The sequence below is a fragment of the Ochotona curzoniae genome, unplaced genomic scaffold (assembly GCF_017591425.1).
Source record: "Ochotona curzoniae isolate NIBS_2020 unplaced genomic scaffold, NIBS_Ocur_1.0 contig_2404, whole genome shotgun sequence".
NCBI classification, from domain to species: domain Eukaryota; kingdom Metazoa; phylum Chordata; class Mammalia; order Lagomorpha; family Ochotonidae; genus Ochotona; species Ochotona curzoniae.
Window position 1 is genome coordinate 11,977,339 of NW_024465451.1, and position 13,960 is coordinate 11,991,298.

The window sequence follows — 13,960 nt, forward strand, 5'->3', positions numbered from 1 at the left end:
TTCCTCACTAAATTATTATTCTGGGGAAAAAATGTACCTAATACATGTGTGCAGACGGCAGGTGATGGTGTAGGCATCCGAGTTTCCCTGGCCCTGCCTGGGGCCCGGTCTACCCTGGCTGTTGGGGAGCAAACTAGCAGAGGAAACTTCTCTCTTTCAAATGAGTAACATGAATGGATGAATTAAAAAGATGGCCCATTCCCGTCATAGTTCAAGCATCTTGTTACAACTCAAAAAAAAAAAAAAAAGTATTTTTGTTTGAAAGGCAGTTACAGAGAAAAGGACAGAGGACCATCTTCCATCCCACACAAGATCCCCAAGGCTGGGCTGTGTTAGGGCAGGTGGTCCCCACCTGCATTACTGCTTGATTATTTGAAATTTGATGATTTTCCTGTAAACAATCTGGAAGTCAACTGGGATTTTTAAGATTTTATAATGATCCTGAGAGTAGGAAAACAGCACCCTTACTTAAGTGGGAAAAGTGAGACTCTGTGTCCTTGACATTAGCAGGGGAACTGGATTGAAAGTGGGGCAGCCAGGATAGGAACCGGCAGTGAGACAGATATGTGGTCAATTGATACATTCCCAGCACTGCAAGGGAAAACGGGGCATTTCCAAGTGACAGTAAGATTACAAGATGGCAGTGTTTAGCTGTTTACCCAGCACGAGCTGCTGCAGAGATCTTCCATTTGCTGGCTCACTCCCCCAGGTGGTCACGCCAGCTGGGCCAGGAGCTGAACAGCCAAAGCCATGAGCCGGAAGCTTCTCCCATGTGGATGTGGATGTCAAGAACCTGAGCAGTGGGGCCTTCGCTGCTTTCCTAGGTGCACTAAAAGGCAGCTGGATCAAAGTGGAGCATCCAGGATACAAGCCTGCGCCCAAATGGGCTGCTGGTGGCAGGCAGTGGCTTCACCCACAGTGCCACAACAGCCTCTTCACTCAGGTCCTTGGAATCCTTGCACCCCGCACTCCCAGGGAGTATCTGCAAATGAAACACCCTGGAAACAATTCCCTTTGCCGAAGCACTACCTTACATGTTATACTTCAAAATAGCAGTAGGATGGGGAGAGACTGCTTTCTGGGGTCCAGAACAATCCTATCACAGCTGCTTCCAGGCCAACAATGCAAGGGTCTAGCCTGCCAGTCCTTAGCTCCTCCAGCACAGCCCAGAAACCAGAGCCTCAGGCTAGCGCCCCTAAGCAGCGGCTGGCCTGGAGTCAGAGCAAACACTGCTCTTGTGGGAAGAGCGAGCAAATGCAAGTGGGCCTGTTCTTTATCTTCCCTCCCCTGACTCCTGGGGGGCGGGGGTGGGTGGGGGTGGGCGGCTGCAGCCCAGCTCTGCCTTCCTTACCTGTGACATTCTTGCTTCACTTTCCCAGGCAAAGGAGGCGCAGCTAAACCAGTAACATTTTATTGGCATTTTTGGAGAAGATGCACACACAAGAAACACTGATTTTTCTTAAACAATAGAAAAAGGGATTTTTTTTTCTTTTCTTTAAAAAAGGAATCTATCATCTTAGAAGATGAAAACAAGTCTCTTCGGCCAACACTGGGCCGCTGAGCTGGGAGGAACCAGTGCCGTGGAAGCTACACACAGGCAATAAGACAGGTTTCTCCATGGGGGTGTTCCGGTGTAGTTCTGTAAGGCTCCAAGGGCAGGCCAGCTCCAAGGGGATGGGCTCACACGCAGCGCCCCCGCCAGGCTCCAGCTCCCTTCAGTGTGGAGCCCACTCACTCTCCAGGAGGCTGCATCTGTTTGCAGAACTCATCGAACTGCTGCTGCTCCAGTTCGGTCATGACTCTGTTGAGGGCATAGATCTGAAAGGGAGAAGCACATCTGTGAGCAACAGAGCAGCTGCTCCCCACGTCTTCAGACACACCATGCCAGCAAGGGTGATGCGGGCAGAAGGGGGCCGTGAGAGGCAGGTAGTAACCCCAACTGGGCGATCCGGAAGGCATCAGTTGTCTCATCCAGCAGGACAGTCAACGGGGGTCGCAACCACCTAGGAGAGATTAGGGGACAAGAGACACGGACAATGGACAGCAAGACAGGATGTCTGATCAAGCTGTCCATTTATTGATTTTAATTGAGGGTTTTTATACTCTTCAGTAACTAAGGCTCAGGGAGGAAAGGAGAAACTGGGACACAAGCCATGGTCTCCAAACCAATTGTTCTTGAGCAGCTACCATATCCACAATAGTAACCAGCATATTAACAATTAGCATAGGTAATCAATAACAAGATGTCGGCAGGTACAGCATAAATCACATTCTAAAACACTTGCTACAAACAATTGAAACTAAGCGTGTGATTAGTTTCATAACTTCTTTCCCAAGCATCTAGCCAGCCAGGAATTTTCCACTGGCCCATAGTTCTATATTCAAAATGGCTTCAGTGTGGCTACAGTACACGGCTCCTGACAATCAGTGAGGCAGGTACCCTGACTGAGTATGTAAGGCACCAGGAGGATTTGAACAGGCAGGGACTGGGTATGGCACATGATAGGTGATGAGGGGAGGGGATTATATGTACATAAATATAATAGAAAAGTATAAGACCAGTTCTGGAAACTGCCAGTTTACTATAAGAAAGATATGATGGCAGGGAGACTGGGGAGCTGAAGAAAGTAAGAGAACTGCACTGGGGCCTCCGATGCTGTGCCAAGGACTCTGGCATTTATTGGACAACCAACGAAGGCAACTGTGCAAAAAAGCACCTTGATCCTCGCTGTGCAGCTGTGTGAGCAATTGAGTGCAGAGGAGAGACTGCAGGACGCACAGGAGGTATCTGTTACGACAGTCCTGAGAAGGGCAGTTGGTACAGACAAGCATTACTAAGACGCAGGAAGAAGACATAACAACCATTGCCATGGTAGGAGACCAGAACAAGACCTGCTCAACTTTCGGCCAAGGCATTCAAAAACTTCAATGACGCAAATTCCTAGGAAAAATAAGGTGATCAAGTGGCTGGAAAGCTTGAATGATTCTATAGGGAAAACAGAAATTCACTGATAAAAACAGTCATAAACACCCCCAAAAAAGAGCCTCAAAAAAGATGCTGCCAATGGTAAAATTGGCACATTGTATGTTATGAATATATTATCACCATAGAAATAAAATTTGAAGGGTTATAAAATTCTGAGTGAAGAGAGCCAGTCTCAAAACACAGTTCTATAACATAAGTGTTCAGAAGAGGCTAACCGGGTAATGTACGGCCACACTACAAAATGTTATTTGAGGACACATGTACCAAGGCACTAAACTAACAGAGAACAGTGAAGGAATGGCTGTTGTGACATGAGGAAAAGTGGGCACTGCTACACGGAGGGGCTGGCTTGCGCCCAGAATGGGGCTACAGAGTCCAAGTTACAGAGCGTGTTCCAGTTGTTTAGCTAGACAGTGAATTCATGAGTATTGCTTTTCTGGTTTTTTTTTTTTTTTTTTTTTTTTAGATTTATTTTTACTGGACAGTCAGATATACAGAGAGGAAGAAAGACAGAAAGGAAGATCTTTCATCCAGTGATTCACTCCCCAACTGACCGCAACAGCTGGTGCTGAGCCAATCTGAAGCCAGGAGCCAGGAGCTTCCTCCAGGTCTCCCACGTAGGTGCAGAAACCTAAGTCTTTGGGCTGTCCTCAACTGCTTTCCCAGGCCACAAGCAGGGAGCTGGATGGGAAGTGGAGCTGCCAGGATTAGAACTGGCACCCTTATGGGATCCCGGCGCTTTCAAGGCGAGGACTTTAGCTGCTAGGCTATCACACCGGGCCCAGAATATTGGTTTTCTACTTCTTCTCTAAGTTGCACATTCATCACACAGAGATATATATTTATATGAACATATGCTGCTTATTTTTAACATATATCAATGGGGATTGAAAAGTTCATGGAAGAGTGAAATTAAAAGATGTTTATTTTGGTGTAAAACATTTGTGAAATCCCTGTGTCATTTTTCACATTCTGCATTTTTCAAGAACTTTCTGAAGACTCCTCGTGTATGTTTTTAACAACCTCTGCCTCATTTATTCGACTGCTGTTGAATGCATAGTTGTGCCTTCTGCACGACAACAGCGCCTGGGACAGAGGGCTGTTACAGGCTCTGTGGACACCTCCTCAGGAAGGCAGGATGGCAGAAACGAGGAGACCAAATGCAAGGGAATAGAAGAAACAAAACGATCCCCAGTGTTGGGCGAGGTGGGAAGACAGGTGGCGCATTTGCAAAGGGCCAGGTTAGTGTCAGTGTCACCTCCACGGCCACCTGCGCCCTCCTCAAGGCTGCCTTTCTGCAGCGGCGTCTTTGCAGAACTGAATGCAAGCTGCGCCTCCGCCCCGTCCACTCTAGGGGTCTTGCCACATTCCTGTTTTTGGAGACTGCATTCTAGGCAGCAGGCAGCTAAGCACCCAGCGAGGGGACGGTAGGGCCGAGCACAGAGCAGAGGATCGGAAGGCACAGGCCTCCCTCCCTTAACTGGGGGTCTCTAATCACATCACTTCACCCTAGAGCAAGGGCAATCTCCCCTCTCTAGGCTTCTAGACTACCTGTATCCGGGCCTTATTCCAGAAGGATGTACTAAGTGAAAGTGCGGGTGAGGACACCTGCTCAAAGGCCGGGTGTGTGGACTGCACGTGCTTGTGCGTGCGCACATGCCGAGAGGAGAGCCAAATGCAGCCGGAGCGCCAAACCCACACGACAGCACAGCAAGGAACCGTGAACCAGCTCCACCAATGCCTGACCTCTTCCTGGCTTCACCAGCGCACGCCTCCAGCTCCCAGGACAGTGCCTGGCAAATGGTCACAGCACAGTTGTTTCATGAACGGATCGGGTGAACTGAAATTAGAAGTCTGACACTGCCAACATTAGCAAAGAAGCGGGGTGTGAGATCCTCGTACTGCCAGTGGAGGAACCAACTTGCACCATCCCTTTGTAAGAAAGCTGGCAAGATCTAGCAAAACTGAAAACAGACCTAGTGACTCCCGACAGGAATTCCAGCACAGGTGCCCAAGAACACATTCAAAGGCTTTTCCTGCAGAAACAAAACAGTAAACTTCCTTCGGGACTAGGGAGAGGAGCTTTCTCTGGTTCTTGCCTGGTGCTGACTTTGGGTCCCCACCCTCTCTCATAATGACCATCAGGATCGCTCCAGAAACCCCTCAAAACAAACCAACAAATAAACAAACAAAAAACCTAGAATAGATGGAGAACAGCAAGGAAAGCTTAGAAACAGGAAATGGGCAGTGGGGATGCACTTATAACTCACTGGGTGGGACACGAAGATTGGTTGCTCCTCACTAGGGTATTGAGGATTTCTCTGCACACCCCTCCTAAAACTGTTCACCTAAGGTGCTGACATATGTCTTGTTATAGTTATAGAGCTAGACTACCCGAAAAACAGCCAGGTTCTGCAAAATCATGCTTCAACACTATGAACTGCTAAATACTAAAATTAAAATAGACATGAGACAGCTGAATAGTAATCTATAGCCATTTTAAGGTCTATAGAACCTGGTTGTATATAAACTAATAATTGAAGTGTCAATGTAGAGGTCATAGGATGTGGTTCAGAACTTGTACTCTTTTTGTTGTTGTTGTTTTCTCTCTCTCTCTCTTTGAACATGCTGGTTACACAATACCATGTCAACTAATTCCATTACGTTATAAATTGTTACTGATGTAATGTCGGGGCTTTCAATTGATTGGGATGATACTCTTTCGGCTGTACCTTCAGACCAGAGACTGTCTCCCCATGAAACTGTTGAACTTATCCGCACAATAAGATGCTGGACTCTATGCTTTGTAGATGCTTACAAGGAAAAATCTCAACTGAATTTCACCTGTGGTAATGCAACAAGATGGAAGAATCCACCATGGGGTGGATTTTCCTTATGAACAGTGTTTGTAATAGCAAAAAATCTCGAAATAGTTCATATGCGTGCCTGGAGGAAGAAAGTGAACCTGGAAAACAGATCCTCATTAACAGTGACAAGAATCAAGTAGATATTTATATTAATGTGAGCTCTAAAAAACAGGATGTAGGGCCCGGCGCGGTGGCGCAGTGGTTAAGGTCCTCGCCTTGCACACCCGGGATCCCATATGGGCGCCGGTTCTATCCCGGCAGCCCTGCTTCCCTTCTAGCTCCCTGCCTGTGGCCTGGGAAAGCAGTCAAGGATGGCCCAAAGCTTCGAGACCCTGCACCCGCGTGGGAGACCCAGAAGAAGTATCCTGGCTTCGGATCGGCATAGCATCGGCCGTTGCGCTCACTTGGGGAGTGAATCATCGGAGGGAAGATCTTCCTCTCTGTCTCTCCTCTCTGTATATCTGCCTTTCCAATAAAAAAAAATAATAAAAATAAATCTTAAAAAAAAAAAAACCCAGGATGTAATAAAATGTATGGAATTTCACACAAAGGAGTATTATATTTCATTCCATGACATCTTTTAATGTATTTGAATGTAAACATATAAAAATAGTGGCAGCTCATTGGAGCCAGTGTTGTGGTATAGTGTCTTAAGCCATTCACTGAGATGCTGGCATCCAATATGGATACCAGTTCAAGCTGCTCTGCTTCTGATCCAGCTCCCTGCCAATGAGCCTGCGAAAGCAGCAGCAGAGGGCAGCTCAAGTCCTTTCATGTGGGAGAGATGGAGAAAACTCCTGGCTTCGAATGGGCTCAGCTCCAGCTACTGCAGCTATTTGGGGAGCGAACCAGTGGATGGAAGGCCTCTCTTCCTCTCTGTGTGACTTTGACTTTCAAATAAATATTAAATATATATAAATGTAGAAAAGACAGTTGCAGCTCATAGGGTCCTCCATATAAAAAAGGATATAAGGGCCCGGCGCGGTGGCGCAGTGGTTAAGGTCTTCGCCTTGCACACCCAGAATCCCATATGGGCGCCGGTTCTAATCCCGACAGCCCCGCTTCCCTTCCAGCTCCCTGCCTGTGGCCTGGGAAAGCAGTGGAGGACGGCCCAAAGCTTTGGGACCCTGCACCCGCATGGGAGACCCGGAAGAGGCTCCTGGCTTCGGATCGGCATAGCATCGGCCGTTGCGCTCACTTGGGGAGTGAATCATCGGAGGAAAGATCTTCCTCTCTGTCTCTCCTCTCTGTATATCCTCCTTTCAATAAAAAAAATAATAATAATAATAAAAATAAATCTTTAAAAAAAAAGATATAAGACAGGAAATGGTCAGAAGGACTTCAAATTAAATGTATTTTAATTTTCCTATTTTAAAAAGACTAGGCAAATATGACCAACTGCTTCTCACTGGGGCTGGATGCAGTGTCAGCGTCCCATACAGGCACAGGTTTGAGTCCCAGCTGCTCCACTTCCAACCCAGCTCCCTGCTAATGTGCCCAGAAGAGCAGCAGGGGATGGCCCGAGGGCTTGGGCCCTTGCCACCAGGTGGGAGACTCAGATGAAACTCCTGGCTCCTGGCTTTGGCTTGTTCCAGCTCTGGCTTTTGTGGCCACCGAGGGAAATAAGCCAATAGGCAGAAAATCTTTCTATAAATACGCCTTTCAAGTAAATGAAAATAAACATTTTCAAAATGCTCACCACTACCTACCCAGGGGACTGCGTACTCAGGCGTCTCTAACAGTAGCTTATTTTTTTTTCTACATTCAAACTCCTGGTGGCCGTCTGGGGCAGCAGTTAGGATGCCCGGGCCCGGTGCTCAGGCCTGGCGTGGTGGGCCATTTCAGTTCCCGCTGACTCACCCCAGGAGGCGGCAGGGACTTGACTCTCTCCTGCCCACACAGAATTTCGGGCTCCTGCTGCAGCCTGGTCCAGCTTTGCTGTTGCGAGCATTTAAGGAGTAGAGACCAGCAAATGGGTAATCACCAATTTTCTCTGCCTTTCAAATAAACTATTTTTTTTTTTTTTTTTTTACAAATTTCCCCCTTAAAAAAAACAACTTCAAAATAAAAAGAATAAGACCAGCAAGCTACCCCCTGCCCCAATACTTAGACACAAAAATAAAACACTTGGGGCCAACGTGTTAGCCTAGCAAGCTAAACCTCTGCTTGCAGCACTGGCATCCCATATGGCACTGGTTCTAGTCCTGGCTGCTCCACTTCTGATCCGGTTCCCTGCTTATGACCTGGGAATGCAGAGGAAGATGGCTCCAGTTCTTGGGTCCTTGCATTCATGTGGGAGACCCAAAAGAAGCTCCCGATTTTGGATCGATCATTGTAGCCATTCAGGAACTGAACCAACAGGTGGAAGATCTATCCCTTCCCCCCTCCCTATAACTCTTTCAAGTGAAAAAAGAAATCTGTTTCAAAAAGTAAGAAAACATAGGTCTGGATAGGGTTCAACATCAGCAGTATCAGCAGTTCACAGCTTTGGATTCTTTGATTTTAAGTGCTGAGAGAACAAAGGAATAGCGTAAGCTGGTGGTTTTAAAGCTTGGGCCTTTAGCTGGTTTTCAGAAGCCACTTTCTGTACCTGTGCTGGGGTGGGGCGAGAGGCTCTGACCCTTCCCCTCCCATCCCCTCACTTCCAACCACTAAAGATCTGGGCCATGAGCCCTCCGCGGGCCTGTGATTGGTGGGGTTCGGGCACCCACCTCTACCCACGTACCCCTGGCTCCACCTGGTTGAGCACCACTACCGGCCTCCCATCGCAACCCCCCAGCAGCCCGCCCCTCGCTCACCTCTGCTCTCTGCCGCTGCTTCAGCTCCTGCTGCGCTGATTTCTGCTTAGCCTTCTCCACTCTGCTCACGGGCTCTTTAACTTTGGATTTTTCTTTACGCGCGGGTGGGTCCATGGCTTGGCGTCTGTATCAGGCAGCCCTGCCCTGGATGCTATAGACGGGAGGCAGGCCGTTATACAAAGGGACTATCTCTCGGCCCCTTCCTTTGACAGGTCAGGCGAAGGACCAAGGGCTCAGCAAGTGCCCTCCCCTCTCCGGGCCTCGGCTGGCGGGCTGCAGGACACCGGACAGCAGTCCCCAGCGGGCTGTGTGTGGGGGTCACCCCACGGGACCCCCACGGGCAGGCGTTCCACACACCGGAGCGCGCCGCGCCCCCTGAGGGCCGGTTACAATTCGGACACTGAGGCCTGGAGTGAGCCGTTTCCGGCCTCCGGGCCAGGGCTTCCCATCCTCCGCCCCCGGCCGGCGCGGGGGAGACCGGACCGCATCCCCGCTCCGGCCACCCGGCCCTCCAGCCAGGGCCCCACGGCCCCCCGCCCGCTTCCAGCGCCCGCCTCGGCCGGCCGGCCCCCAGGGGACCCATCCTCTCCCGTCCGCCCCGCTCCCCTGGGGCCACATGGCGGCTAATGAGCCCGGTGGGTGCCGGCTCCTACCCGGGCTCGCGGCGAGACCCCACGCGGGACGGTGCCTCGTTGTTCCCCGGCTGCGGGTCCTGGAGGCCGAGCCCACCGCCCCTCCGGCTGGGCAGGGCCGGGGCGGGGCCGCGCGCCACGGGGAGGAGCCGCGCGCGCGCTCCAGGCGCCACGCGGCCCGCCCTCAGGAGCCACTGCGCGTGCGCAAAGAGGAGCCCGCACCGCCCGGTGGGGGCGGGGCCGGGCGGACGGAGGCGGGGCCTAGTTGGCCGTGGGTCGGGGCCTGGGCCGGGGCGGGGCCGGGGCGGTCGGGGGCGGGGGCGGGGGCGGGCGGTCAGGGGCGGGGCCGGGCAGTCGGGGGCGGGGCCGGGCGGTCGGGGGCGGGCCTGTTTTCCCGCAGGAACGTGGAAATACGTTGAGGTTCCACCCAGAATCGACGGGATTTAGATTAAACAGCTTTTCAGCTAAACTAGCACGAATGGACAGGAAAGCGTTCCTAATGAGAACAACGTATCTTGGGTTTATTGGCTGAAGAGTTCACATTTATTTATTTGTTCATTTAAAAAGATTTATTCATTTTTATTGGAAAGTCAGATATACAGAGAGGAGGAGAGACAGAGAGAAAGATCTTCTGTCCGCTGATTCACTCCCCAGATGGACGGAAGATCTTTCTCTTTATATCACCTTCTGTGTGTAAATGTGTCTTTCCAGTCAGGCCAGGAGCCAGGAGCTTTCTCCCCGTCCCCCACACAGGTGCAGAATCATAAGACCTTGGACCATCCTTTAATGCTTTCCAGGCCACAAGCAGGGAGCTGGATGGGAAGTGGAACAACTGCATAAGAACTGGTGTCCATCTGGGATCCTTGTGCATGCAAAGTGAGGATTTAGCCACGGAGCCAACACACTGGGCCCTAGTTTTAGAAACTTTATATAAAAATACTAATTGAGTTATTAGTAATAAAAAATCATTATGTTTGTGTGTGTGTCTGAGAGATATTATGCTTAGAGTGTCAACAGGCCAGCATCTCCAGAAAGGCTCCACCAGGACCGAGACATCTCTCGGTGTAATCACCCCAAAAGGTGAGTTAGCATTGAGCTTTTGATCTTGTCCCCCCACCCCCAGAGCCCAGACTCTGCTGTTGCCCCAGGAATTCCCCTAACACCCCTCTGGGAATCCTCTCTTGTCTTTCCTGTGCCAAACCCCTGCTCCTAGGATCTTGTTTCGATCTTGGTTTATTCTCCCACATTGGATCGGAACCTTCTCCAGTGATTCCTCGGAAGAGCTTCATGGGAAGTAAAGTTTTGAGTTTCTGCTTATTCGGAAAACGCACTTGTTTACTCTCCCACTTGACAGGCGGATTTCCAAGTGGGAGCTCCTTCTTCCTTCAGAACTTTAAAGGTATGGATCGGCCCATGGTCATCTAACTCCACATGTGACTAGACTCTTGTGCTTGTTCATTTGTTTCTGGAAGCTTCTGGAATGTTTCCCCTTTATTCTTGATATTCTGGACTTTTGTAATCATGTGTCCTGTCAACTTTTTTTTTTTTTTAAATCATTGCCTAGTTGATTAGGGCACAAAGGGCCAAGGCCTACAGGAAAGTAGGTAAGCCCATTGTTTCCACATTATTTTTATTTTTTTTCTGTATCTGCGATAAGGGGGAGATAAAGGGAGAAGCCCCACCCAGCCTCCCACCTGTCCCAGGTCTCCGATGTGGGGCATGCTCCAAGGATACTGCTGAAGTGGTTTTGAAAGTTCAACAGGTCTGAATCGCTGCCAGTCTCACCATTCCAGGCACAATGAAATCTCTCCAGAGCCCATTGTTTGATGTAGTTCGCCATAGAGTCTCTGTTTGCCCAGATTTTCACTGCCAACACATGGCTGGGGTGAGTTGGCTGATCAGTTCTGTCCTCTGTTGTGGTGCCAGGTGTCCTCTGCAGGTTCCGATGGACTGCCATGTCCTCCATGTCCACCTGGGTATGCTGTCCACTGCTCCGTCTGAGCCGCTGAGGAGGCTCAGCTTTGCCTGTCAACGTATTTTGTTGGTTTCACTAAGCTCTCAGCCAGTCCCTTTATCAGAAAACACTGTCGTCACCTGGGAGAAATATTCTTGTGCCCTGTATTTTCTAATCTTTCCTCTCCTGTTAGCTTTTGTTTATTCTATTTCACAAGAGATTGTACTGAACTGGATGTATTCTTTAGTTCCTCTGTTGAATGTTCTCATTTCTGCCTCCAAAATCTTAGCTTCTCTCCTGGGAAGCCCCCTCTGGGTTGTGGATTCAGAAACCTCTGTTATTTATGGATTTCATTTTGTCACTGACCTACTGCTCTCTGGATTGTTACATATCTCGGCCCCTGGCAGTCCTGCTGGCCCCTCTCCTCTGAGAACAAAGTTAGTTACCATTTCTTGGACACCATGCGCTGTTCTTAGGAGTTTGCAGGTTTTAGTTTATCATAACTCTCACCATAACCCCTTGAGGTCCAGCTGAGCGTCAGCTTCCTTCCAGCTGTCGGCCCCCATCTTGCAGACATCTGGTTAGAGCCTGTTCCCACTAGATCGGTTACTAAGCCATCAGGCATCCACCTGTCTGCCTCTCTTCCTTCAACAATGAAGGGACGGCTAACTTTACAGCTATTTCCTGTCCCGTTCTCTTTGCCCTCCTACACGTTTCTGTTTTCATTGCAAGAATGTCACGGAACAGAGGCAAATGTTAGTGTTCAATGAAGCATGCTGGTGTAACTGGAAGTCAAACCCTCTGGCTCTCTCTTAAGCCGAAAACAGTTTAATATTTATAGGTTGACCTGTGACTAATGACTAAAGGATTATTAGCCTCCTTCAAAGGGAAATTTAAAAATCTAAGCATAAAACCAGCGCCCATATGGAATCCTGGTGTGCTGGAGGCGAGAGGGCTTTAGCCACCAGACCACCAAGCCGGGCACAAAAAAACATTTTTATTGCTCCCATTTTTTCAAATGAAGTGGGTATATTTTATTATTTACTTATTTATTTTATTGGAAAGATTTACAGAAAGAAAGATCTTCCATCTTCTGGTTCACTCCCCAACTGGCTGCAACGGCCAAAGCTGAGCCAACCCAAAACCAAGAGCCAGGAGCCTCTTCCGGGTCTCCCTAATGGGTGCAGGGTCCCAAGGCTTTGGACCATCCTCTACTGCTTTCCCAGGCCACAGGAAGGGGCAAGGTGGGAATTGAGGCCACTGGAACATGAACCTGGGCCCATATGGAATACGCTGGACCCATCGCTGCCATTTTTAGCAGAAAAATTTTTTGTTGCCATTGATCTATCAAATTCATAGTAACAGATAAAAGTTTTTTAATCCTATCATCCACACAAAAGATTAAATTTTCTTTTTGTCAACAATTTTTTCCCCTAAGGCTTATTAATTTGTGTGTGTGTGTGAGAGAGAGAGTGCTGGTTCACTGCCCTAATGGTCACAACAGTTGGGGCTGGGCCAGCAAGGATCCAAACATGCAGGCCATCAACCCAGGTACATAGCAGGAAGCTGGAAGGGAAGTACAGCAGCTGGGACTAAACCCAGTACCTCAGAAAGGGGAATGAGCGTCTCAAGCAGCAGCTTGACCCACTGCACCACAACACCCGTCGTTGTTGTTTTTCTTGGGGTGACAAGTGCACTGAAATAATTTTGGGGGTGATTTCTGCTAAATGTCAAAGTCTGACTGGTGAGTTTGTGGGACCTCCTTCCCAGTGAGAAGAAAACTTGCAGCTTAGGCACTTCAGTGTCTTTCCCAGGGAAACTCATTGCATTTTGTCACGCAGCACATTTGCCCATGTCGCTGTTGCTTCTTTGTCCCACAGCATGCCGAGAAGCCACGTGTCTCCGAGGGTTGAACCGGTAACTTTCACTCACTGGTGGTACCAAGGTGCCTGTCACTTTCCCATCACTGCTTTCTCAGTGCCCTTGAAGACATCAAAGAGCGCCTGCACTGTTACACATGCAAGTAACTTTCCCCAGACTGGTGGGGCTGGTGAAAGGGTGAGTCTTGCAGGGGTCCTGCCCTGCACCCCGAGAATGACTGCTCTGGGGGCGTCCTGCAGCGTGAGCCGAGGACATTCAGAGCGGCACAGTCTGTGCTGTCTGGGACCCGGGACGTGGCATGCTGGCAGCTGGCTTGCAAGTCTCACTTCCCCTGATCCTGGGTGGGCAGAGGGGAACATGGTGTGGGCGGGCCACCTCACCTCCAGGTCTGCTAGACTCAGAGGCAAATGTTGACTGAGAAAGGCAGTACTGGGGAGGGGTTGGGCATAGCACCTTTGGCTATTATAGTCAGTACAGTTATGGGTACTAATGAGAGCAAGACAGGCGGGGAAGAGTTTATCACTTGCTGAGGGACAGTAAGCTAGTCCACTTGTCAGGTGGGGCCTGTCAGGGAGGGTGCAGCCAGAGATAAGACAGTGCCTTAAATAATATGACTAGGGCCCGGCATCGTGGCCTAGCAGCTAAAGTCTTCAGCTTGAGCGCTGGGATCCCATATGGGAGCCAGTTCACATCCCAGCTGCTCCACTTCCCATCCAGCTCCCTGCTTGTGGCCTGGGAAAGCAGTCGAGGACGGCCCAAAGCTTTGGGACCCTGCACCCGTGTGGGAGACCTGGAAGAAGTTCCTGGCTCCTGGCTTTGGATTGGCATAGCATCGGCCGTTG

General features: G+C 49.8%; 1 protein-coding gene across 1 annotated transcript; it reads right to left on the reverse strand.

The window, feature by feature from the left end:
- Window positions 1–1,395: 1,395 nt before the first annotated feature.
- Window positions 1,396–9,418, reverse strand: LOC121152397 (small vasohibin binding protein). Its single transcript, XM_040974464.1, has 3 exons — window positions 9,305–9,418; window positions 8,652–8,802; window positions 1,396–1,818 (listed from the first exon to the last, which is right to left on the reverse strand). Exons 2-3 carry the CDS (start codon window positions 8,763–8,765, stop codon window positions 1,732–1,734), a joined length of 201 nt encoding a protein of 66 aa, XP_040830398.1. The 5' UTR covers window positions 8,766–8,802; window positions 9,305–9,418; the 3' UTR covers window positions 1,396–1,731.
- Between the last annotated feature and the right edge of the window lie 4,542 nt (window positions 9,419–13,960).